The sequence below is a fragment of the Camelina sativa genome, chromosome 10, assembly GCF_000633955.1.
Source record: "Camelina sativa cultivar DH55 chromosome 10, Cs, whole genome shotgun sequence".
Taxonomy (NCBI): Eukaryota; Viridiplantae; Streptophyta; class Magnoliopsida; order Brassicales; family Brassicaceae; genus Camelina; species Camelina sativa.
Genome location: NC_025694.1, coordinates 21,709,394 through 21,736,205, shown reverse-complemented (window position 1 = coordinate 21,736,205; position 26,812 = coordinate 21,709,394). Strand labels below are relative to the sequence as shown.

The following is a 26,812-nucleotide window of genomic DNA, read 5'->3' as shown; positions in this document are numbered from 1 at the left end:
TCTTATACGGGGATAGATATGATGGCTTCACAAGCTGGCGATCGCTTCTCTCTTGTGAAGGAAAGATGGTCGATGATGTAGATCTGACACGATGGCGGTCGCTTCTCTCGTGTGGGATCGATAAAGGGGAAGTGTTGGCGGAGCGAAGTACACCACAGAGATGTGATTGGTCTCTGATATAGTACACGAACTAAGCCTTGTGGAATCTCACACACAAGACAAAGAACAAGCTTATTCTCTTAAGAACACTTAAAGAGAAGAAGAAAGAAAATTCAGCGTTTTATTAATAATCAAAGGTGAAATTCGTACAACTGTTTCAGGGGGACTTTATAATAGTCCTTTAGCTAGCCCTAAGGTCGAAAATAAATGCAAAATAATACAACAAAGGAAAGCAAATAAAATCAAACACAAACCATTGTTTTTGGAAAGTAAATAAACTAATTAAAGAAAATATAAAGCAAACTTGATCTCTCTTGATGAGCACGCCTTCTAGCCGTTGTTGGGGGTTGGTGGAACCTGCAAGGATCGAAAATATTGAATAGAACTTACCTGGATACGATCTAGGTCCAATAGACGTTCTCTGAACTACTTCTTGTACTACTTGATGAACTACTTCAGGGTTCTTGTCTTGTACTGGCTTGTTGGCTTGTTTACTGAAGTAAGGGTCTTCCAGGAGTTCCTCTAGAGTATCTTGATCAGCCTCTTGATGCTCGTTCATGTCCTCTATATCTTGGTCTTGATCTTCACTATCTTGATCGGAGGTGTAGCTTGTATCACACGTCTCTTGCAGCTCCAATGTCTTCTCTTGGATTCTTGAGGTTCCTTGACCTGCCAAAAGAGGTTTCATACCTGGGGAACTGGTCTGATCAAGGCTCATTTGGGTGAAGGCTTCAGCAAGCTCTTCCTCGATAATGTGATCATGTCCATTATGGTGGCATGATGGTGGTACAGACCAGTTGACCTCCTTCAGCTCTAGGGAGCTTACGATGTCTTGAATGGCTAGGTTAAACCTCGTCCTTAGCTGTTTAGCCTTTGATCGTGTCATAGAGCCTTCTCGTACTTCTGGTACAGGATGTGGTACAGGATCTGGTTCAACGGTTTGGTTTGTAGGATCGATGTCCGCATCATTCTCTCCCTCTTCAGAAGGTTTTGTCCTCAAAACTGAATCTCCTGGATCATAAGCGGTTAAGTCAGCTACATTAAAAGTGTGAGAAATTTTTACCTTATTTGGTAGCTCCAAACGGTAGGCATTGTCATTGATCTTATCAAGAAATTTAAATGGACCGTCGTGTTGGAAATCTCTCAGGCCTCATATGCAACCAAACCCAATCTCCCGGTTTGAACAACATCTCCTTTCTTCCCCAATCAGCCTTGCGTTTGTTTTCGGCATTCTTCTTTTCCAAATTTGCTTTGGCCTTGTCATGTAACTTCTTGATGATTTCTCCTCTTCTTAGCCCATCTTGGCAAACCTGTTCTATCTGAGGCAATGGTGCTAAATCTAATGGAGACAAAGGGTTAATTCCATAGACATCTCGAAAGGAGATAGTTTTGTAGCCGAGTGGACAGCACGATTATAATCAAATTCAATAAAAGGAATACAATCAACCCATGTTGCCATATTTTTACCAAGAGTGGCTCTAAGTAAAGTAGAGAGAGTTCGGTTTACCACTTCAGTTTGTCCATCCGTTTGGGGATGACAAGTTGTAGAGAATAGAAGCTTGGTACCTAACTTTCTCCAAAGTGTCTTCCAAAAGTGACTCAAAAACTTGGTGTCACGATCAGAGACTATTGTCCTTGGGATTCCATGGAGACGCACCACTTCCTTGAAGAACAAATTTGCGGTTTGAGTCGCATCATTGGTCTTGTCACATGGGATGAAGTGTGCCATCTTGGAGAACCAGTCCACAACAACAAAGATTGAATCCTTGTGTTTAATCTTTGGCAATCCTAAGACAAAGTCCATAGAAATATCTACCCAAGGGGCGTTAGGAATAGGTAATGGTAAGTAAAGACCATGAGGATGTAACCTGGATTTTGCTTTGTGACAAACAATGCATCGGGCACAAAATCTCTCAACATGTTTCTTCAGATGGGGCCAAAAGAAGTGTTCCATTACAACGGCCAAGGTCTTGTCGACACCAAAGTGACCCATCAAACCTCCACCATGTGCTTCAGTAAGTATCAATTCTCGCATGGAGCCTTGAGGAATACACAACCGCTTGTCTCTAAATAGAAACCCATCTTGCAAGTAGAATTCTTGATATGCTCCTTTGCCATACTCCTTGTAGCACTCTCCTAATTCTGGATCATCTTTGTACAACTCTTTGATATGCTCAAAACCCATTACTTTAGCCTCCATAGTAGCTATAAGAGCATGCCTCCTTGACAAAGCATCAGCAACCACGTTCTCTTTGCCCTTCTTATACTTTATCACATATGGGAACGTCTCAATGAACTCCAACCACTTCGCATGTCTCCTCTTAAGTGAAGTCTGACCCTTGAGGTGCTTGAGGGTTTCATGATCGGTGTGAATGATGAATTCCTTGGATAACAAGTAATGTTGCCACGTTTCCAGTGCTCGACCTAAGGCATAAAGCTCCTTGTCGTAGGTCGGATAGTTCAACGTAGGTCCACTCAACTTCTCACTGAAGAAAGCCACGGGTCTTTTCATCTGATGTAGTACAGCTCCAATTCCCAAACCTGATGCATCACACTCTACTTCAAACATAACTTCAAAATCTGAAAGGGCTAATACTGGTGCTTGTGTGAGCCTCTCTTTCAATATGTTGAAGGACTTTTCTTGAGCTTCTCCCTATGAGAAAGGCACATTTTTCTTGATCACGGCAGTCATTGGTGCAGCCACTGTACTAAAATCCCTGACAAACCTCCTGTAGAAGCTCGCGAGACCATGAAAGCTGCGAACGTGTCCAATCGAAGTTGGAGTAGGCCATTCTCTTATTGCCTTAATCTTCTCCTCATCCACCTGTAGGCCCTGTTTACTCACTATAAAAACTAAGAAGACACACTTATCGGTACAAAAGGAGCACTTCTTTAGGTTAGCATAAAGGCCTTCCTTCCGAAGTGTTTTCAAAATTAACCCTAGATGTTTAATGTGATCAGAATGGCACTTACTGTAAATAAGTATGTCATCAAAATAAACAACAACAAATTTACCAATAAATGACCTTAGAACCTGGTTCATTAGTCGCATGAAGGTGCTTGGGGCGTTGGTTAACCCAAATGGCATGACAAGCCACTCATAGAGACCTTGCTTGGTTTTAAGCGCGGTCTTCCACTCGTCTCCTTCCCTCATTCGAACCTGGTTATAGCCGCTCCTTAAGTCAATTTTGGAGAAGACGATTGCACCACTTAACTCGTCCAACATGTCGTCTAGTCTTGGAATGGGATCTCGATACTTGATGGTGATGTTGTTGATTGCTCGACAGTCTACACACATCCTCCATGTACCATCCTTCTTTGGAACTAAGAGTACTGGTACCGCACACGGGCTGAGACTCTCTCTGATGTACCCTTTATCCATTAGTTCACGCACTTGCTTCTCTAACTCCTTAGACTCCTCTGGATTCATTCGGTAAGCTGGTTTGTTGGGTAGAGCAGAACCTGGTACAAGATCGATCTGATGTTCAATGCCACAAATAGGGGGTAATCCTGGTGGTATCTCCTCTGGAAACACGTCCTTGTATTGACCTAGTACAGCTTGTACTTCAGCGGGTAGTTCAAGCTCACTTGTACCTGTACTTAAACATTCTTTGAACATCATTAGTAGCACGGTGCCCTTGGCCCTCATGGTTTTACAAACCTCAATGGATCTTAAATAAAGGTTAGAAGTCCTTACCTCGACCTCTTTGTTCATGTGTTTTTGCAACTCATGAACTTCAGAAGGACTTAAAGGGGCAAGGTTGAACTTACAGTCATTGTGCGTGAAAGTGTAATGGTTTGTTCGACCGACGTGAGTTGTAGCTCGGTCAAACTGCCATGGTCTTCCAAGAAGAAGATGTCCGGCTCTCATTGGAACTACATCGCAAATGACTTGATCTTGGTATTTCCCAACGCTGAATGATACAATAACTTGTTCAGCAATATTCAGCTCGGTGTCATTGTTCAGCAACCTAAGTTTGTATGGCCTCGGGTGCTTTGTTTTCTGAAGACCTAACCTGTCCACCATATACTTGCTAGAAACATTAGTACAAGAACCTCCATCAATAATCAAATTACATACCTTGTTCTTGATTTTGCATCGAGTATGGAAAATATTTTCCCTTTGAACTTTCTCCTTGGGGTTGACAAGTACACTCAGAATACGTTGGATCACAAGGAGTTCTCTTGTGTCTGGATACTCCACGTCATTCTCCGGATCAGTCTGGTACTCATCTTGCTTGTCTTGAGACTCATAGTCTCCACTAGGCGTGACAATCATCACCCTTTGGTTCGGACATTCTCTCGCCATGTGTCCCCTGCCTTGACATTTAAAACAAGTAATGTCACGGGTACGAGATTGACTAGTGTTAGGGAACTTACCTGGTTTGGGTTTAGAGGTTTTAGGTGCCTCATTAGACTTGTTCTTGAACCTAGAGTCATTTTCCACGATCTTGCCTTTGTCCATGCTCCGGTTGTTGCTTGCATTCCAAGGCGTGTTGTTTCTAGTACGGTTTCTTAAAGACATCTTACGCTGGATTTGCTGCTCCACTTGTACAGCCTTGTGAAGTAGTTCATGTAGGCTGTTGTAGTTCGATATCTCCACCTTTCGGGCTATACGCTCTTGTAAGCCATCAATGAATTGAGCTATTAGGGACTCACTCGATTCTTCCAGCTCCAAGGAGTTCATGAGCTTCTCAAACTCCTCAAAATACTCATCCACAGTCCTTGTTCCCTGAGACAATTTTCTAAAACGTTTTTGTAAGTCTCGTTGATAATGATCAGGAACATACCTCAACCTTAAAAGGTACTTCATATCTCCCCAACTACTGATGGTAGCAAACTGCTGCCTCCTTCTATCGGGTACCGTCCTATCCCACCATGATAAGGCATTGTCAGTGAGCTGCGCCGATGCAAGGGCTACCTTTCGGGCTTCTCCATAGCCATAACATTGGAATATGTATTCCATACGTCTCTCCCAGTCCATGTAAACCTCCGGGTTAGACTTTCCTGCAAAAGTAGGAGGTATTAGTTTAACATCTCGATTTTGTTCTCGTGGTTCTACCTCTCTAGCACGGTTCCGCATCAAAGTATCTTCTCTCCGCTGATGTTGATGCCTTAATGGGTCTGGTGGTGGATCATCATCATCATCCATGTCAATGGATTCGTCTTCCACATCGCGGACATTCCTTTGTTCTGGATCTGGTCCAACGTCAACCCTCGCCTGAGGGTTCTCCAAACGGCCTATCTTATCTCCAAGTCCTCTCAACTGCTCTGTTAGGGTTCTCATCATTTGCAACATGGCGTCTTGGGGTATTTCTGCGTTTTCTCCCATAGTGATTGTCTAGAACAGATCTGCGCTTAGACAAAAACAACAAAGGATCAACGTATCACAGGAATTGAAAAAGAAAAAAGAAAAAAAAATGAAATTAACTTTTTTTTTTTGAAATATTACGATTGATAAGCAGTATTTAGACAATAAAAGCAATGAAACAAAAGCTGAAAAACGAAATAATAATAATAACTTTTTTTTTTTACTGCGAGATGAACTAGTACATCAACTAATACAGAAACTGAAACAGACGACTTAAGGAAACAAATTGCGATTTTTTTTTTTGATTTAAGGTTTGTAAATAAAAAGCTAAACAACTTAGAGACACGGCTGTGGAAAAAAAAAGAACTAGGATTTTTTTTTTTTATTTTATAAAATAAAACAAAAGCTACAAATCAAATGAGAGTAAATGGAAAAGATAAACCTGGCAAGGGAACAACATGAACTGTGCTCTGATACCAGATGATAGAAGACTCGGTGGTGAGTCTTATACCGGGATAGATATGATGGCTTCACAAGCTGGCGGTCTCTCCTCTCTTGTGAAGGAAAGATGGTCGATGATGTAGATCTGACACGATGGCGGTCGCTTCTCTCGTGTGGGATCAATAAAGGGGAAGTGTTGGCGGAGCGAAGTACACCACAAAGATGTGACTGGTCTCTGATACAGTACACGAACTAAGCCTTGTGGAATCTCACACACAAGACAAAGAACAAGCTTATTCTCTTAAGAACACTTAAAGAGAAGAAGAAAGAAAATTCAACGTTTTATTAATAATCAAAGGTGAAATTCGTACAACTGATGCAGGGGGACTTTATAATAGTCCTTCAGCTAGCCCTAAGGTCGAAAATAAATGCAAAATAATACGACAAAGGAAAGCAAATAAAATCAAACACAAACCATTGTTTTTGGAAAGTAAATAAACTAATTAAAGAAAATATAAAGCAAACTTGATCTCTCTTGATGAGAACGCCTTCTAGCCGTTGTTGGGGTTGGTGGAACCTGCAAGGATCAAAAATATTGAATAGAACTTACCTGGATACGATCTAGGTCCAATAGACGTTCTCTGAACCACTTCTTGTAATACTTGATGAACTACTTCAAGGTTCTTGTCTTGTACTGGCTTGTTGGCTTGTTTACTGAAGTAGGGGTATTCCTGGAGTTCCTCTAAAGTATCTTGTACAAGGCAAGTGGTTTGAGTTGGCGGCTCGCAAAGCATTTGATGCGGTGAATCAGAATATGCGAACGTATGATACTTGTTTGTTTTATTACACTCATATTGATGATTTGCTGTGGAGAATTGCTAAGCGAGAAGCTAATTTTGTAATAAGCTATCTTGTTGAAGTTTACTTAAGAGTCAAGTTACTAGAGGTTGTTGGATGGACAAGAGGTGTTGATATGCGGGTGGTGGTGAGTTGTTGTCAGCATACTTGATTATTAGTCTAGTAGAGTTGAGGAATATAATAGGGGATTCTTACGTCTTATCACTTGACCGTGGAGAGCGTTGGTGTTGTTCGTCAAGTAGAAGGACGAGGTATGGGTTTATGAGTTCGTGGTGATGCCGTTGGGTTCACAAATGCGCCAGGAGAGTTTATGAGGTTGATGAACAACATGTTTCAGGAGTATCCAGACATGTCTGTCATCATCTTCATCGACGACATCCTGGTTTATTCTAAGAGTCCTGAGGAAAATGCATTTGAGAGCAGTTCTGGAGAAGCTGCGTGAGCAGAAGTTGTTTGCTAAGTTGAGCAAGTGTAGTTTCTGGCAGCGTGAGATGGGTTTTCTGGGTCACATTGTGTCTGCAGATGGGGTTTCTGTAGATCCGGAGAAGATTCAGGCTTTCAGGGATTGGCCTAGACCACAGAATGCCACAGAGATCTGGAGTTTTCTTGGGTTGGCAGGTATTACAGGAGATTTGTGCAGGGGTTTGCGAGCAGAGCACGTCCTGTGACAAAGTTGATGGGGAAGGATGTTCCTTTTGTCTGGTCACAGGAGTGCGAGGAGGGCTTTGCAAGCCTGAAGGAGATGTTGACTACTGCTCTGGTGTTGGCTTTGCCTGAGCAGGGAGAACCCTATGTGGTTTATACAGATGCATCCAGAGTTGGCTTGGGGTGTGTGTTGATGCAGCATGAGAAGGTGATTGCCTATGCTTCGCGGCAGTTGCAGAAGCATGAGGACAACTATCCTACTCATGACTTGGAGATGGGTGCTGTAGTTTTTGCCCTGAAGATTTGGAGATCTTATCTTTATGGTACAAAGGTACAAGTGTTTACAGATCATAAGAGCCTGAAGTATATATTCACTCAGCCCGAGCTGAACTTGAGGCAGAGGCGGTGGATGGAGCTGGTGGCGGATTATGATCTGGAGATAGCCTACCATCATGGTAAGGCTAAGTTGGTTGCAGATGCCTTGAGTCGGAAGCGGGCGGCTTTGGCTCAGGAGCAGGATATGGATTCTCTGGTAGGAGAGATCAGTGTGTTGAGCTTGTGTGCGGTTTCTTAGGAGCCGTTGGGTTTGGTTGCAGCTGATAGAGCAGATTTGTTGAGCAGAGTGCGGTTGGCACAGGAGAAAGATTTGGTGCTGGTGAATGCCTCAAAGGATGAGGACTGAGAGTATCAGGTTTCGGTTAATGGTACCATCTTGGTGCATGGGCGGATTTGAGTGCCTAAGGATGAGGAGTTGAGGCAGGAGATCCTGAGAGAGACTCATGCGAGCATGTTCTCTATTCATCCAGGAGCAACTAAGATGTACCGTGATATCAAGAGGTATTATCACTGGGTCGGGATGAAGAAGGACGTGGCTAGTTGGGTTGCGAGGTGCGATGTGTGTCAGCTAGTGAAGGCTGAGCATCAGGTACCAAGTGGTCTGCTGAAGAGTCTTCCCATTCTAGATTGGAAGTGGGATATGATTACTATGGACTTCGTGGTGGGTTTGCCAGTTTCCAGGACGTTTGATGCGATTTGGGTATTTGTGGACCGGTTGACTAAGTCAGCACATTTTCTGGCCATTAAGAAGACTGATGGTGCAGCGGTCTTGGCTAAGAAGTATGTGAAGGAGATAGTCAGGTTGCATGGGGTGCCAGCGAGCATTGTGTCTGATAGGGATTCCAAGTTCTCTTCGGTGTTCTAGAGGGCATTTCAGGCAGAGATGGGCACTAAGGTGCATATGAGTACAGCTTATCATCCCCAGACCATTGGACAGTCGGAGAGGACGATCCAAACGTTGGAGGATTTGCTCAGGATGTGTGTGCTGGATTGGGGTGGCCATTGGGCAGATCATTTGAGCTTGGTAGAATTTGCTTATAACAAGAGTTACCAGGCGAGTATTGGCATGGCACCTTATGAGGCTTTGTATGGGAGGTCGTGTTGTACACCGTTATGCTGAACTCAGGTGGGGGAGAGGAGCATGTACGAGGTAGATTTTGTTCAGGAGACTTCGGAGAAGATTCAGGTTCTCAAGCTGAACATGAAGGAAGGTCATGATCGGCAGAGGAGTTATGCCAATAGGAGGAGGAGGAGAGATCTTGAGTTTCAGGTTGGAGATAGAGTGTACCTCAAGATGGCCATGTTGCGGGGTCCGAACAGGTCATTGACTGAGACTAAGTTGAGTTCGAGGTATATGGGTCCGTACAGAGTGATTGAGCGAGTTGGACCAGTGGCATATAGATTGGAGTTACCTGAGGTTATGCGTGCATTCCATAAGGTTTTCCATGTGTCTATGTTACGGAAGTGTCTCCACGAGGATGATCAGTTGTTGGCTAAGATTCCTGAGGATCTTCAGCCTAACATGACTTTGGAGGCGAGACCAGTGAAGGTTCTCGGGAGGAGGATCAAGGAACTTCGGAAGAAAAAGATTCCTTTGATGAGAGTCCTTTGGGACTGTGATGGTGTTGAGGAGAAGAATTGGGAGCCTGAGGCGAGGATGAAGGCAAGGTTTAAGAAGTGGTATGTGAAGCAACCCGCGACTTGAGCTTTCCTAGCCTGGTCCCATATGCAATCCGTGGCTGGAGCAGGAATGGAGTATTCCAGCCCATCTCTCTTGTTTACTTGGTCGCTTGGGGTGGTTGGTTGTGCGACTAAGTAACAAGATGAGGTGGTGTTTGGAGTACAAAGTTTCCGCGAGGCAGTGTGTTGGAGGAAAGTTTCATGTTTTGGAAGTTCTATAAGTGGAAAGTTTCCAGAAGTGGAAAGTGCTAAAAATGGAAAGTTTTATGTGAGTAAGAATTTGTCCATTTTAGTGGTAGAGAGCCTTGGAGGGGGCTTGTGTGGCCTTAGTGGCGGACTTTTGAGTCGTTGCGTCATGAGTGGCGGTCCTTCGAGTTATTGTGTGGCCTTTGTGGCGGGCTGTTTAGTCATTCTGTGGCCTTTGTGGCGGGCTTTTTAGCCATTTTGTGGCCTTTGTGGTGGGCTGTTTAGCCATTGTGTGGCCTTTTTGGCGGGCTGTTTAGCCATTGTGGCCTTTGTGGCGGACTGTTTAGCTAGAGTGTAGCCTTTGTGGCGGGCTGTTTAGCTAGAGTGCCTATTGAGGCGGTCCTTCGGGACAGATGGTCTTTGTGACGGTCCGTCGGGACGAGTGGCCTTGGTAGCGGTCCTTTTTAGGACATTTGTTTGGCCTTGGTGGTGGTAATGTTTAGGACATTTGTTTGGCCTTGGTGGTGGTCCTGTTTAGGACATTTGTTTGGCCTTTGTGGCGGCCCTTTTGGGCAGAGAGATGATCCTTGTGTGGTCATGAGGTATTCCAGTGAGGGGATATGTGGTTGGTAGGGCATCGTGTTGTCTTACGCGAGCCACGAGAAGAAAACCGAGATAGGGATAGGACAAACCGTGTTCAGAATTGTTTGCTCGCGGCTCTTGGAGGACTTAGGTTCTCCTAGTACCGTCATATTCTAAGACTTTGTGTCTTGGGAGTATGGCTGGTATATCGACTTCGGATGACGATCCGGGGGCGCGCTGTAGGGTTGCAACCCGAGAGACGAGTATTGGACTCCCTTATATACATTATGGCATGCGGGCTTAGGCCCGATGAGGAGCCAATATTATGGCATGCAGACTTCGGTCTGATGAGGAGCCAATAAAAAATCAAGATTTAGGCCTGTGAGTAAAAAGAAGAGTCCAAAAGTCGAGAGCAAATGATGCTTGGAGCGTGAGTCTATCGCCTAGAGGTGACCTTTCGTAGATCGGTCGGAGGAGTGCGGGCCGTGAAGACGGTCGCACAGGAGTCCTTGGCTGATGGTTGTTAGAGATTCGAGGACGAATCTATATTGGTGGGGGAGAATTGTAACACCCGTGAACCAAAACTGTGCGTTTTGGGTAAGGGTGTCGATCAACACCAAGGGGGTGTCGGTCGACACCAAAGTCTTCTGGTTCGACCAGTTCGATTTAATTATCGATTTGGACCGGGTTGGTTTAGGAAAAACCATTAAACCGAGATATTTAAGTGTTTTGTCGACCAGAAGGGTTTGGGGGAAGTTTCTCTTGCCTCACTGAGTGTTTATCAAATACTGATGCATCTCAATTTGTGTTTGCGGTGCAAGTAAAGGCAAAGTGTGATCGTGGAATCAAGGAAATGAAGAGGAGGATGTTCTAGGGACTCGATTGGTTGCTGTCTGACGTTGTTAGGTTACTAGAGTTGGGTCTTTAGAACTTGTTAGGTTGTCGGTTCCTTGTTTCTTGTTGTTTGACATTGGATATTGGTTATTTATTATTATTAGATATTTATTGGATATTGGTATTTGTTATTCCGCTGTTGATTGTGATTGTGGTTATGTGGCTATTGGGTATGAGACCACTAGTTGTAGTTTATTATTTATTTAAAAAAAAAACGGTCAGGTCGTTTCATTCGGCTAGGTCTCTCCAGAGGCCCAGCTTGCCCAAGTTTGATGTAAAGTCATATATTTCATCTCTAGGTCTGATCATATGCTTCAAAATACTCAATCTGAGTAAGATCATGTCATGAATTTTTCATATTTCCGAAAAAGAATCTACTCGTTTGTTTGATCTGTTCTCTACATTGTGTGTCCTCCTCTGCTATGAACATAAAAAAGGTTCAGTTTCATTCGGGATACTGACTCCAAACTTTGGATACTAGATTTTGTTCTTATAAAATAAGGAAGGTAAATAGATTAATACTAAATTACTAAACAAACAAAAAAAAAAAAAACAGAAGAACAAAGGAAAATTGTTTTAGTGTGACTCGGACTACTGCAACATCGGATTATTCTCAAACAAAACAAAAAATAAATTAAAAGAAAATTAAAAGAACCCTATTCTCCGTTTTTATTCGATCCCCAAAAACGAAATAGATTTCATAATAAATCTGTCATCTTCTCCGACGCCGCGATGGAGTCTCGACGGAATCCTCGCGCCGTAGTCGACCCAAAGGTCCGGCAAGTTGGTTTCTTCACATCATCTCAACCCGATTCTTCTTCTACTCAACAACAAACCGAGCCGATCTCCGCATCCGCATCCGCTTCTTCTCCTCCCGTTTCCACCATTTCTCCTTCCGGTAANTGTGGCTATTGGGTATGAGACCACTAGTTGTAGTTTATTATTTATTTAAAAAAAAAACGGTCAGGTCGTTTCATTCGGCTAGGTCTCTCCAGAGGCCCAGCTTGCCCAAGTTTGATGTAAAGTCATATATTTCATCTCTAGGTCTGATCATATGCTTCAAAATACTCAATCTGAGTAAGATCATGTCATGAATTTTTCATATTTCCGAAAAAGAATCTACTCGTTTGTTTGATCTGTTCTCTACATTGTGTGTCCTCCTCTGCTATGAACATAAAAAAGGTTCAGTTTCATTCGGGATACTGACTCCAAACTTTGGATACTAGATTTTGTTCTTATAAAATAAGGAAGGTAAATAGATTAATACTAAATTACTAAACAAACAAAAAAAAAAAAAACAGAAGAACAAAGGAAAATTGTTTTAGTGTGACTCGGACTACTGCAACATCGGATTATTCTCAAACAAAACAAAAAATAAATTAAAAGAAAATTAAAAGAACCCTATTCTCCGTTTTTATTCGATCCCCAAAAACGAAATAGATTTCATAATAAATCTGTCATCTTCTCCGACGCCGCGATGGAGTCTCGACGGAATCCTCGCGCCGTAGTCGACCCAAAGGTCCGGCAAGTTGGTTTCTTCACATCATCTCAACCCGATTCTTCTTCTACTCAACCACAAACCGAGCCGATCTCCGCATCCGCATCCCCTTCTTCTCCTCCCGTTTCCACCATTTCTCCTTCCGGTAACTCACTCTCCCCAGTCATGATTCCTCCTCCTCGTCTCAATTCCTCTGATACCTTCCCTCTCCGCAACGCCGCCGCTGGTGCTACCTCAGCCGTCTCTCCCTCTTCGTTTTCTTACTCCAACCGCCGCGATTTCCCTGACGGATCAACGACGGCGTCTCCTGGACGCCATTCCAGGGGTAGTTTCGTCAAATCGTCTGCTCCCGTTGCGTCGTCGCTTCCTGGTATCGGGATGGATTCTATGGCCGCGGCTAAATCTAGTAGTGTTCCTGCTAGTGGATTAACCACTGTCTCCGTCGTTACCATGCCTCCTGGACTTGCTGGTACTCTCACTTTGATCCTGGAATCATTAATTTCTTTGATTCTGCTTTGTTTGTAGTTGTAGTGATTGCGTTTTGAAATCATTTGGTTCTAAAGGATAGTGAAGGCTAATGGAAATCGCAATGTTGTTCTTATGATTAAATTGCAGAGAACGCTAGTGGCATGGAGGTGCAGAGTGACCAGAAGAAGAATTCTAAGTCATTGAAAGAGAAAACTACAAAAGCTGAGAGACGAGCTATTCAAGAAGCTCAGAGAGCTGCTAAAGCAGCTGCAAAAGGTGATTTTTTTCGTATTATAACAGTGTGTGACGTTCTCACAAAGAATGTTTCGTCAGCTTAGTATATAGCATTGCTTTTACGCTTTCATTGGATGAAATAGCTGGTTGCTCTCTTGTGTTATCGTTGTGCATTATGCAATATCTTGATCAGTCTTGTGTAATTAATACTGTGCTATATATCAGCTGATGGTGGGAAGGTACCACCAGGGACCTCAGCCTCGCTGGCTTCAACCAGTGTTAAAGTTGCTAAACCAGCAAAGCCGTCTACTCAGAAGAATGAGGTTGCTGTATCTGCTGGAGTAACTGAGAAGAAGGGAGGTCCATCTGAGAAAGATAGAAAGAAAGATGCTCCTCATCCCCGCATGCAGTATGATGATGAAAGTAGAGTCGTCAAGGCCAAAAGACGTGCTGTTGTAAAACAAACCGAGGCTAAAAACAGGGTTGAGCTGTTTAGGCATTTGCCTCAGTATGAACATGGTACTCAACTTCCTGATCTCGAGGCCAAGTTCTTTCAACTTGACCCTATGCATCCTGCTGTGTACAAGGTATTTGTTTTCTCTTGAATTTATTTGGTTGGTGCATGTAATTTATTATTGATAATCTCTTTGTAAAGACAAGGAACCGTTTGTTCTAAGGAGTGGTTGCTATTGCTGCTTTAAGATGAATGCTACTTGTGTACTGAATGAGTATCAGTTATTGTGGTTATCAGGTTGGTCTTCAATATCTTTCTGGGGATATCTCTGGTGGCAATGCCAGGTGTATTGCGATGCTCCAAGCATTTCAAGACGTTATCAAAGATTATTCGACACCTCCTGAGAAGAATCTTAACAGGGACATGACTTCGAAAATAAGTAGCTACGTCTCTTTCCTCATAGAATGCCGTCCGCTTTCGATTAGCATGGGAAACGCAATCCGATTTGTGAAAAACAGAATTGCAAAGCTGCCTATAACACTTTCTGAATCCGAAGCAAAAGCTGCTCTTCAGTCAGATATTGAACGGTTCATTAACGACAAGATCATAGGAGCAGATATGGTGATAGTCAAACATGCTGTTACTAAAATAAGAGACGGTGACGTCCTTTTGACATACGGATCTCCAACTGCTGTTGAGATGATATTATTACATGCACATGAACTCAAGAAAAAGTTTCGTGTCTTGGTAGTGGATTCTCGTCCAAAGCTTGAAGGGCAGCTACTGCTTCGTAGATTGATCAAACGAGGCATTAGCTGTACATACACTCATATAAATGCCATTTCATATATCATGCACGAAGTCACCAAAGTGTTTTTGGGTGCCTCATCAGTTTTATCGAACGGAACAGTTTACTCAAGGGTTGGGACTGCTTGTGTTGCAATGGTTGCAAGTGCATTTCGTGTTCCTGTGCTTTTATGTTGTGAAGCCTACAAGTTCCATGAGAGGGTGCAATTGGATTCAATATGCTCCAATGAGCTTGGTATGCATTATCATCCCTCTTAATCATATCTTACATTCCCTTGATTTTGTTTTACCTTCAATTGAATTTCTTGCTTTTTGAACCTTTAGGTGATCCAAATGCTATTTCAAAAGTTCATGGAAGAGAAGACATAAACTACTTAGATGGCTTGACCAACAACGCAAACCTGCAGTTTTTGAATTTGATGTAAGCTTGTGTGATCAGAGAAGTGAAACTATGTTCTTTTAAAACTGTTCTTCTCTGCCACTAAACCCGTTTGTGATTTTTCTAATGACAGGTATGATGCTACACCTTCAGATTACATTTCCATGATAATCACAGATTATGGCATGGTAAGATTAATCATCGCCTCTTAAAAACATAGCATTAGAGTCCTCAAGTCGCATCCTTAAACAGAACTCATGCAACACAGTTCCTCGATTCATTCAGAATCTCAAACCATCGAACACTGACCATGTTTTCTTTTTCAGGTACCTCCCACAAGTGTCCCTGTCATCGTGAGAGAATATCAGAAAGAACACTTGCTTGTCTAAGCAACAAAGCTCATTTTTGCGAAAGCTCTTCTTCTCCAACCCCTTCCTCTAGCTCAGGCTCTTCTCGTCACAACCCCGCATAGAATAACTACCGGCACTGCCTCCCTCATCCGCTTATTTTCCTGAGTACCAGATTCATTTTTTTTGGCCTTGACATGTTTGTAGAAACTTTTTGACTCTGTGAAGAGTGCGATTCCATCATCCGCCTCTCCGGGAAAATTTTATCGGTATCGGTGATGTTTTTCTTTTGTCTGTGATGTATGAGTGAGGCTTCTCTTATTCTCCATCTTCTCATGGAGGTTGATACAAATCTTTCTCAGATTCTATGCCAATTGTTTTTTTTTGGTTTAGTCTTCCGTATAGGCGTTCATGTGTTATCATACTTTGCTTGTAAAAATGTAATAGAATAGGATATGCACTGCCAGAAAATCACTTCGAAAAAGACTCAATTACATCACAAATCGTCTCTAAAGGTAACAATGTTTTGAAAGGTCGAAATGTTAAAAGAGATCTTTTGGAGGTTTCACTCTATTGTGTGAGAACTTGATCCTTGCCATTAACCGGAGTAACCACACCGAGTATCACAAAACCTCCAAGAACAAGAATCAGAACTCCCGTTGTGTTGACTAACATTGCCTCTGTGGAATACCGAGTTATCACCTGATTAACTTGCAGGAACGTCAACTTCTCAAGTATCCCTGTGGTTGCAGTCACCAAGGCCAATGCATATATGTAAATCCCTAAGAACACATGCCATGGCATCAAACTGACTCGGCTATTTCTTGAACCGCCCGGGTACCAATAAGTCACAAACCCTGCAGCCCACTGTTTGTAATAATAGGTTTTTAAGTTCTTGGTTAATTATTCGAGTAATGAAGATTATCGTTTTAAGAGAAGAGAGTGTGTACCTGGAAGGCAAAGAGAAAGAGGCAAGCAAGGCCGAGCCATGAATGGAGACTGTAGAAATTTTCTATCCCTTTGTCAATATGGAACTTGAGAGCCGCCCATACTCCGATAAGGCTTAGAATAAATGCTGTGAATTGCAGTGTAAGATGAACCAATTTCTTCAAGTTCTTTGTACCTTGAAATGACTTGTATGCTAACATTGCTGCATAATTTCAATGTACCCCAACATGTTAGAAACAAAAAAAAAGACTGAAAAGACCATAACATGTCCATGGTCTCTTCCATCGAACCATGAAAACCTATTCAATGAATACTAAACCTCTTGACATTTAGAATGGGTCTACAGAAGATCATACAAATTTCAAGTCTAAATTATGAAGTCAAGACCCTAAACTCCTATAAACTCTAACACGAATCAATAATGTCAACATGATTATGAGGAACAAGTATATATCTAAAGCATTTAGGAAACATGTGAAAGGAGATTGTTTGCGTACCTTCGCCATTGAAGAGTATGAGTCCAATCACCATCATCACTGGATGAACCTAGCACAGACAAAGATATCTTACATCATCAGATACATCTTTGGGTCAAGAACATTACACATCCCAAATTTAAGCTTCAGATCATCATAACTTGTTAATCTAAATTTCAATATCTCCAACACACACAATATAAGGAAATATGAATCCATGAACATTATGACATCCAATCTAATTCCCAATTTCTATAAAAAAAAAAACAAGAATCGAAAGAGAGAGATATATATACATTAAAGATGTGATCTTTGTTGTCGGAAGAAAGAGCTAAGCCTCCTCTGTAGTGAACAGTCCATGTCAGAACCAAAGCCGCAATAATGAAACCCAAAACCCTCACTACCAAGAAGATCGGAAACCCACCAAGCATCGGAACAGCCATATATTGTGATGCCCAGAAATGGAAACAGCGATCAAAATAAGGGTTTTAGATTTTTTTTAAGTCTAATTTTGGGGATTTCTGAATCCTCTGTTTTAAGATCGGCGATGCGGAGAATTGCAATTACTCAACTTTGAGGTCAACCAAACCAAACCATAGTGATTTGCCGGAAATATTATTTTTTATTGCTTTTTTATTTTCTTCTTTTATAAGATACTTCGTTCGCTTGAGTTGAGGAGCTGTCTATTTCTTCGAAATTAAAAAAGGAAAAAAATAAAAATTGAGATTGCAGTATGTCTTCATCTTCAATATAAAGTTTGCAATAAGTTTTTATAAATTTTTAGAAGATTACCATTAAATCAAGATTATCCATACAACTTTACACATTTTCTTAAAAGAATATTTGCCAATGTAAGCAAATGTTTAATTTTTAATTAAGGTACCCTTGTTTTAGCTACACTTATAAAGGGTTCACCTTGTGTTTCGAGTTTTGAAGCTTGTTTCTTCTCCAGGGTTTTTTTTATAATTAAATCTCAAAGGTAATTTAAATATTAGACTAATACAATCTTGATATAATTATTAGTTTCCAAAAAAAAAATTTTAAATTTCTCTCTAATTAATTATGAACAAAAAATATTAATTAATTTTTAAGAAAATTGTTAACCAATCAAAATTTTAAAAAGTAAGTTTTCATAGCTAAGTATACTATTTTTTAAAGAACTATATTTGGAAGATTTTGTTAATATTTTAATTTACAAATTATTCGGAATATTATATAAGACATATGATTGCTAATAACTATATTAATACATATGTAGATTTTTTATGCATATGCTGTAATTTGAATTTTTAAACACAAATATATATTATTTAATCTATCGAAAATATGTTCATACGTGTTTTATATCGGTGGGTTGGTAAAANGAAACAGCGATCAAAATAAGGGTTTTAGATTTTTTTTAAGTCTAATTTTGGGGATTTCTGAATCCTCTGTTTTAAGATCGGCGATGCGGAGAATTGCAATTACTCAACTTTGAGGTCAACCAAACCAAACCATAGTGATTTGCCGGAAATATTATTTTTTATTGCTTTTTTATTTTCTTCTTTTATAAGATACTTCGTTCGCTTGAGTTGAGGAGCTGTCTATTTCTTCGAAATTAAAAAAGGAAAAAAATAAAAATTGAGATTGCAGTATGTCTTCATCTTCAATATAAAGTTTGCAATAAGTTTTTATAAATTTTTAGAAGATTACCATTAAATCAAGATTATCCATACAACTTTACACATTTTCTTAAAAGAATATTTGCCAATGTAAGCAAATGTTTAATTTTTAATTAAGGTACCCTTGTTTTAGCTACACTTATAAAGGGTTCACCTTGTGTTTCGAGTTTTGAAGCTTGTTTCTTCTCCAGGGTTTTTTTTATAATTAAATCTCAAAGGTAATTTAAATATTAGACTAATACAATCTTGATATAATTATTAGTTTCCAAAAAAAAAATTTTAAATTTCTCTCTAATTAATTATGAACAAAAAATATTAATTAATTTTTAAGAAAATTGTTAACCAATCAAAATTTTAAAAAGTAAGTTTTCATAGCTAAGTATACTATTTTTTAAAGAACTATATTTGGAAGATTTTGTTAATATTTTAATTTACAAATTATTCGGAATATTATATAAGACATATGATTGCTAATAACTATATTAATACATATGTAGATTTTTTATGCATATGCTGTAATTTGAATTTTTAAACACAAATATATATTATTTAATCTATCGAAAATATGTTCATACGTGTTTTATATCGGTGGGTTGGTAAAATCAAATTTATGTAGTTGATAAATAATAAAATTTGATTTAATCAGAATTACAATATTATAGTTACTATTATTATAAGAATAATAATAATATAATTACTACTTTAAAATATCATACTTAATGTTGTCACTTATTATGTCATGTATGTTTCTACATACTATTTGTTTCTTCCTTCTATCACTCGATATGTTTATTTGGCAAGGGTTCATCGTCGACTGGTTGAACCAACCCATACAGTGGATCCACACGTACTGGTGAATGCCAGCATCTTTTATCGAGTACCCTTGACTATTCAAAAACTCTTGATGATTCGATAGCTTGAAAGAGATCGACCACGATTTTACACTATGACTGTATATGCCTCTAACATACATACAAAATGAAACTGTATATGCCAAATTAAAAAAGATATAAATTTATCAAATAATTGAAATATTAAAAGTAGACACTGTCTCATACAAAATATATATATTTTAAAAATAAATATAACTATAATTTTTATTATCATATTACAAATTTCTGAAAATAACATAGCACGAAATATCTCGTAGTTTATAATTTTTTTAAAGTGTTTATGCATTTTTAATTATAATGTATATACGTGTAAATGTAGTTTGTGTATGGTTTTTTGAAAGGTTATACAACTTATTTGAGTATATCTCAAATTTGAGAATTTTTTTATAATTAGTCTAGACGAGAAAAAACATGAATTAGTTTTTAGTTTTTACTAGCATAGTGGTCAGCATTAAAGAAAGTGGAAAATTTACTCATTATCTTGACGGAACAATTTATGGATTATAAATGACCAGAGATTATAGATGGGTAAGATGGAGGAAGTGGGCGGCACGTACCAAAGTCTATTTTCGGTTTTTCAATATTCTTAACTTATATATTATTTGACATGCTTTGTTTAAAAATGGTTTAGAAATAGGTACTTAGGATTTAATCCAAATGCACTTATTCACCAAAAATTACCAGGATAATTCATACATAAAGAAATTGGGGAACATGCTCAAAGTTTTTTCACCAACATCTTTTCAACCACAAATCACCATGTCTTTCCGTCAGTCTTTGTTGATTTTGAAACAAAAGTATCAGAGGAAGCAAACGAGAACCTAACGAAAGCTTTTACTAATGAGGAGATTTACAGTGCAGTATGTTCGATTGGGGACGATCGAGCCCCTGGACCAGACGGTTTAACAGCAAGATTCTACAAGGTATGTTGGGAGACCGTTGGTCCACAAGTTATTAAAGAAGTTCTTAATTTCTTTGACACATCATTCATGAAACCAAGCATTAACCATACAAACATTTGCATAATCCCAAAGATTGAAAATCCACAAACACTGTCGGATTACCGTCCTATAGCTTTATGCAATGTTCTTTATAAAATCGTGTCAAAATGCTTAGCCCAACGACTGAAACAACATCTCAATGACATTATCTCCGATGCACAGGCAGCTTTTATACCGGGAAGAATTATTCAAGATAATGTGATGATAGCACACGAAGTCATGCATTCCTTAAAAGTCAGAAAACGAGTGTCACAGAATTATATAGCTGTGAAGACAGATGTTAGTAAAGCTTATGATCGCGTTGAATGGGATTTTCTAGAAACAACCTTGAAACTTTTTGGCTTATGTGACAAATGGATAAAGTGGATTATGGCAGTGGTGACATCAGTAAATTACTCTGTTTTGATTAATGGGGCTCCCTATAGACACTTTCAACCAACAAGAGGAATAAGGCAAGGAGACCCATTGTTACCTTACCTATTCATCCTCTGCTCTGATATTCTTAGTCACTTAATCTCCTCAAGTGAACGAGAAGGACTACTTCAAGGTATTAGAATTGGAAATGATGCTCCAAGTATCACGCATCTATAGTTTGCGGATGACTGCTTATTTTTCTGTCGTGCAAATAGGAAAAACAACCAAGCTTTGAAAGATATTTTTGACATTTACGAATACTACTCGGGCCAAAAGATTAACACCTCCAAATCAATGATCATTTTTGGCAGTCGAGTCTTTGCGAACCCTCAAACACGACTGAAGACAATTTTAGATATCCCTAATCATGGTGGAGGAGGCAAATATTTAGGTCTCCCGGAACAATTTGGCCGTAAAAAGAAAGAGATGTTTGAATATATAGTAGATAGAGTTCAACAACGCACCTCAGGGTGGACAGCAAAAAAACTTTCTCCTGCAGGTAAAGAGATCATGTTGAATTCAGTGGCTCTCTCAATGCCAGTAGGAATAACTGAAGAAATAGAATCTCTTCTAATGCAATTTTGGTGGCAAAAGAACTAAAATCAACGTAGTATTCCCTGGATTGCCTGGAAAATATTAAAAACACCAAAGAAGGAAGGGGGTTTGGGTTTCATAGATTGAGAAAAATTTAATGATGCTCTTTTGGCCAAGCAGGCCTGGCGTTTAATCCAATATCCTAACTCTCTCTTTGCACGAATCATGAAACATAGATACTATAGGGAATAGTCCATTCTAGATGCGAAAGCACAAAAAAATCAATCATATGGTTGGTCATCTATTTTAATTGGACTAGAGCTGCTAAAAAGGGATCACGTTACATTGTGGGTGATGGTAAAACTATACGCCTAGGAGTAGATAACTTTCTCGACACTCATCCTCCGAGAACAGTTCAAACCATAATACCACAACCGGATATGCTACTAGAGAATGTAATTTCCAATGATAGAGGTTTTAGATCATGGGACACACAACAATTATCATCATTGGTCGATCAGACAGAGGAAGTTCTAATTACAAACATTTATCTTTCTCAAGAAGAACAGCCTGACAAACTTATTTGGAACTATACGCGTTCGAGAGAATATACAGTTAAAACCGGTTACTGGTTTATATCACACTATCCTTTCGATCCAGGAGTAGCACCCAACATTCCACATGGCTCGGTGGAACTAAAAAACAAAATTTGGAAACTCAAACTTCTTCCCAAAATAAAACACTTTCTCTGGCGCATTGGTTCACAAGCTATACCAACAAAAACAAGACAACGGACAAGAGGTATGAATATTCATCCGGTGTGTTCAAGATGCCATTAAGCAGAGGAAACCATCCACCATGCACTGTTTTCATGTCCTTTCGCAAAAATGGTATGGAGATTTTCAAATACCTATGCTATAAACATCAATGATTTACCAGTGTCTATAGAGGATATCATCAGTCAACTTGTTTCCTACTCTACTCAGAATGTCAATATTTTTGATTCTATCATGCCTTTTATTCTACTATGGCGTATTTGGAAAACAAGGAACAACCAGGTTTTTAATGACTACCGTGAGAGCCCATCTAAAACAGTGTTACAATCGCGATCAGACACAAAGGAATGGATTACACATTTAAAACCTTCGGCGATTAGACAAACTACTTCTGGAACAAACAACAATAGTTGGTCACCTCCACTGCAACCGTATCTCAAATGTAATTTCGATGCTAGTTATGATTTACATACTCATCAGGCAACAAGTGGCTGGATGTTTAGAAACCATCAAGGAGAAGCTAAGGCATGGGGTGCAACAACATTAAGTCATGCTGGATCACCTTTAGAAGCTGAAACAAAAAGTCTTCTTGTTGCGATGCAACAAGCCTCGATAAGAGGATATCATACGGTTATTTTGGAAGGAGATTGTGAAGTCTTGATCAAATTGGTTAACAGACAAATCTTGAATGCTTCTTTATTAAATCTTCTCAAGGACATAAGAACTTGGACTTCTAAATTCAATCAAATTTCCTTTGTTTTCACTAGGAGAGAATGTAATAGAGTGGCACATGTCTTAGCTAAATTTGGCTGTACTGATAAACAATATTACTCTAATTCTGTATTTCTGCCAGTTTGGCTGTTTCAAACTCTCTAAAGATTTTCCTTAATCAATATATATCTTTTGCGGAAAAAAAAAAGGCATACATAAGTAATGCTTAACATTAATAAAATATTTAAACAACAATACACTTTTTGAATTCAATATTTGAGAATCAACTATGAAGATGGAACATATTACGAAGAAGATTGTTCTTACGAATGCACAAAACAACAAAATTGTGTCTAAATGAATACAAGTCTAAACCTTATAAATTTGATAAGTTATTATTGTTTTTTTTTTAACAAATATAAGTTATTATTGTTAGATACAAACATATATGTTGTAAAATTCAATACAATTTTAATAAAAATTTCATATTTAAAATTCCATGTAAATTAATAAATATAATTTTACTATGAACTATGAAAATGTATGTAATATTGAAGTAGAAAATTCTTTTTAATAGATAATAATTTTTTATATATAGCTTTTTTGTACAAAATAATTACGATAATATAACATTGAAGGAACCATTTAAACAATGATAAAGATAATACGAATACAGTAGTTTTGTTTAGTAACACTGTACGATCATTTGAATATAGAAAAAATTAATTACTAAAGAAAAACTGCTAATTTGAAAGAAATAATAGTTAATGTCACGATGACAAAAAAAAAAAAATAGTTAGTGTCACCTAACAACACACTTGAAGGGTAAGTAGAAAATGCACAAATGAATGGAAAATATACATGAACAAAACTGTACGAAGATATTTTGAATATCCTATAAAAAAATATTTTTATTTTGATTATTTTCATCGTTAAAATCAAATTATACATAAAATATATATTCACCCGCGGTACACCGGGGGAATATTTTTTACTTTAAAACAATTTAAATACTGTTTATAAATTTTAAGTGAAAAATATATTAAATCAATATTTTATGTAGTGCATAAGTAGTATATTTGTGGTGTATTGTGTATTTGTGTTATATAGGATATCATATTGTTAATTAAATTTTTATGTAGTATAAAATGTACCAATTTTTTTTATGTGTCTATTTGGTTTGCAATATATAGATAATAGTATTTGAAATTATTTAAAAAAATTTAAATTATATGCGTATACTATATTATGACATTTTAGTTTGTTTCATCTATTCATAATTAAACACTTTGAAATATACATTTTGTTGTGCATATAATCTTTTTAATTTTCGACGTTTTAAACTTTCAGTTGATCCATACTAATTTTTTCCTTTGTTATTAGTACGATACATATAAATTAAATTAAATAATAACTTTTGTTATAGAGAGAAATATATGGGTTGTGTCTTGTTCTTCTACAATTGGGAAAGTTAATTTGTTTTATTTATGTTGGTCTCGACCGACTAAATAAGTGAGATTTCGGAAAACAATGTTCCCATATCTTCTTCTTCTTTCCTTAGCAGCAAAGCCCAACTCTTTTATTAAAGTCAGAGAAAACAAGTCGAGTTGTTATCATTTCATGATTTCAGTTTTGAGTAGATTAGACAAAGAGAGTACCGATTTCATCACATCCTAATTGAGAATTCCAAATCTATTCAACTTTTGGAATAGTTCGGAGGTAAATTACTCTGTTTCTTTGTGTTTTTCGTTTCTAATAATTCGATCCGATATAGATGTAATTACATACATATGTTAATAGATTGTTTGGAAATTTGAACGTAGATTCTCAAATATGGAAAGAATCTAATTGAAAATGTATGGGTTGGGCTTTCCTAAGAGAAAATACTTTGGACAAACCCAAATTTTACAAATTTTTATTAAATAAATAATTAATAACAGTGGCATACTTGTAAATAGGTTTGAATTTTAAGATTTATTTCATAAATGTCTCAAAAAATGTATATATAGATTTGGGTGAGATTGTTTTCCTCAAACTCTTTATCTACACCAATAACTAGTAAATACATAAATGTTATATATAACAAGAATACACATATTCTCAATATTACAAGTAATCGACATGCATCCGAAACAGATTAAGCACACTAAACAGCGGAGGCCACTCTATATATATATATGAAAATGAAATCCAGTATTGGTTTCGAGATAAGAAGAGCTCAAGGATAATTGATCATTGTTTGAATCTTTTATAAAAAAAAGTTTTGCATTGAATCATGTGTAAGAAACGTTTTAAAAAATAATAATAATTTAACATTAATTCAAAAAATAAAAAAAATAATCGACATACATCTAAGTTCATGTTTAACACTGATGAAAGATTTATGCGACATCTCATTTTCAGTTCAACATTTCATCAACAAAGTACATCTCACATTATATAAATTAAAGATACGAAAATGTTGGATAACTGGAATTTACATTAAGAACATGAGTTCATCGTTGACATTAGAGGTGTCAAACGGTCCGGCCGGCTAAGCCCACAGACATAAAAGTTATGTTGAAGCCCGCCCCGCGGCCCTAAATAATATATTAAAAAATAAAATAAAATTAATAAAAAATATATTAAAATAAAGTTAAAATAATAAATAATAATTAAAAAAACAATTTTAAATAAAATAAATGTTTATATTATTTTTTTTAGATGTTTTAATTTTTTTACATTAAATTATTTGTGTTACCACATACTTTTAAAAGATATATATTTAAAATTATATAAAATAGTCATGTATCTATATTAAATATTTATTTTTATTTAATATTTAAAAACCGTGGGCCGACCCGCCAATTCGTGGATATAGCCCACTAAAACTCGTAATCCGTTTGGGCTAGGCCCGCAAAGCCCACTTTTTAACAGGCTTAATATTTAGTGTCCATGTCCACCCCGTTAAGGTACTATTTAGACTAAGTCCACGGACATGGAGCCCACTTGACACCTCTAGTTGACATCATATACAAATGCACAAAACAAAATGTGCATATATGAGTTAATATAAGCTTAAGTCCTATATATTTCATTAAACAAATTGAGGACGTATAACTTCATCTTTGACATTATTGAGAATATTGTATGTAGAGGTGTCAAAATGGGTAACCCGACCCGACCCGACCCATACCCATATGGGTTGGAGGTTTTCGTGGGCGGGTTCAACTCGATCCATTTATTATAATGGGTTGAATTTATATACCCAAACCCAATAATATAAAATCCAATGGCTAAATGGGTTATATGGGTTACCCATATATAAAGAAAATAAAATAAAATAATTAATATTAAATCCATAACGTATTATATAAAATAGAATTATAGAACCAACCAAAGTTTTCAAGCTTAAGAAAATAATATATAGATATTAAAATAGAAAAAGCATCCTAAAATACGAAAGCCAAAAATCCATAAGACCAAAATAATAAGTCATTTTTAATTTAAAATAAAAACCATTCTTAATTTAAAATTAAAAAAACACTTGAATCTTCTTTAGATGATCCAATCAGATTCTACATATTAATATCTACATATTAGTTGCAAAAAGAAGATATTTTACATATTAATATATACATATTATATTATATTATATATATATATATTAATTTTGTTTTTTTCCTAATTAACCCATAGGTAACCCATAACCCTAATGGGATTACCCCGTTAAATCTACAAACCCATTGGACGAACCCATCAATACCCATTTATTTATATGGGTATAAAAATTTAATCCATACCCGTTAAAATAATAGATAAACAGGGTAAATCCATGGGTTTCTATCCATTTTGACACCCCTAATTGTATGCGACTACGTGGTGTTCCCGAAAATTAGAAGATTTGAGTGTATCCGGAGGTAGTGAATTTAATTTTAGTTGGTTTACGGACAAAATTTCGCTGGTAGATTTATTAAAAACAAAAAGTGGTTTAATTAATTTTTGGTTTATTTCAATCTTCTTTTAATTAAAATTTGGTTTAATAAAATTCTGGTTTATTTGATGTGTAGAGTGGTTAAGTTTTTTTTTTTGGACAAAGATTTGTTTCCATTAATCAAACGTAAACATAGTTCATACAAC

At 37.8% G+C, this 26,812-nt stretch overlaps 3 protein-coding genes across 4 annotated transcripts; 1 reads left to right on the top strand and 2 right to left on the bottom strand.

The window, feature by feature from the left end:
- Positions 328 to 5,491, bottom strand: LOC104720585. The gene is made up of 6 exons (XM_019230787.1): positions 3,175 to 5,491; positions 2,924 to 3,003; positions 1,627 to 2,812; positions 1,326 to 1,498; positions 550 to 1,261; positions 328 to 350 (listed from the first exon to the last, which is right to left on the bottom strand). Exons 1-6 carry the CDS (start codon positions 5,489 to 5,491, stop codon positions 328 to 330), a joined length of 4,491 nt encoding a protein of 1,496 aa, XP_019086332.1.
- Positions 11,732 to 15,665, top strand: LOC104719533 (translation initiation factor eIF-2B subunit delta-like). The gene is made up of 8 exons (XM_010437475.2): positions 11,732 to 11,976; positions 12,722 to 13,059; positions 13,206 to 13,334; positions 13,518 to 13,879; positions 14,044 to 14,788; positions 14,878 to 14,974; positions 15,066 to 15,120; positions 15,259 to 15,665. Exons 1-8 carry the CDS (start codon positions 11,825 to 11,827, stop codon positions 15,319 to 15,321), a joined length of 1,941 nt encoding a protein of 646 aa, XP_010435777.1. The 5' UTR covers positions 11,732 to 11,824; the 3' UTR covers positions 15,322 to 15,665.
- Positions 15,719 to 17,324, bottom strand: LOC104719532 (probable transmembrane ascorbate ferrireductase 2). Of its 2 annotated transcripts, none has more exons than XM_010437474.2 (4): positions 17,000 to 17,324; positions 16,725 to 16,773; positions 16,230 to 16,354; positions 15,719 to 16,146 (listed from the first exon to the last, which is right to left on the bottom strand). In XM_010437474.2, exons 1-4 carry the CDS (start codon positions 17,144 to 17,146, stop codon positions 15,850 to 15,852), a joined length of 618 nt encoding a protein of 205 aa, XP_010435776.1. In that variant the 5' UTR covers positions 17,147 to 17,324; the 3' UTR covers positions 15,719 to 15,849. The 2 variants fall into 2 exon arrangements, with proteins under 2 accessions (XP_010435776.1, XP_010435775.1); XM_010437473.2 differs by having other exon boundaries at positions 16,230 to 16,429; positions 17,000 to 17,322.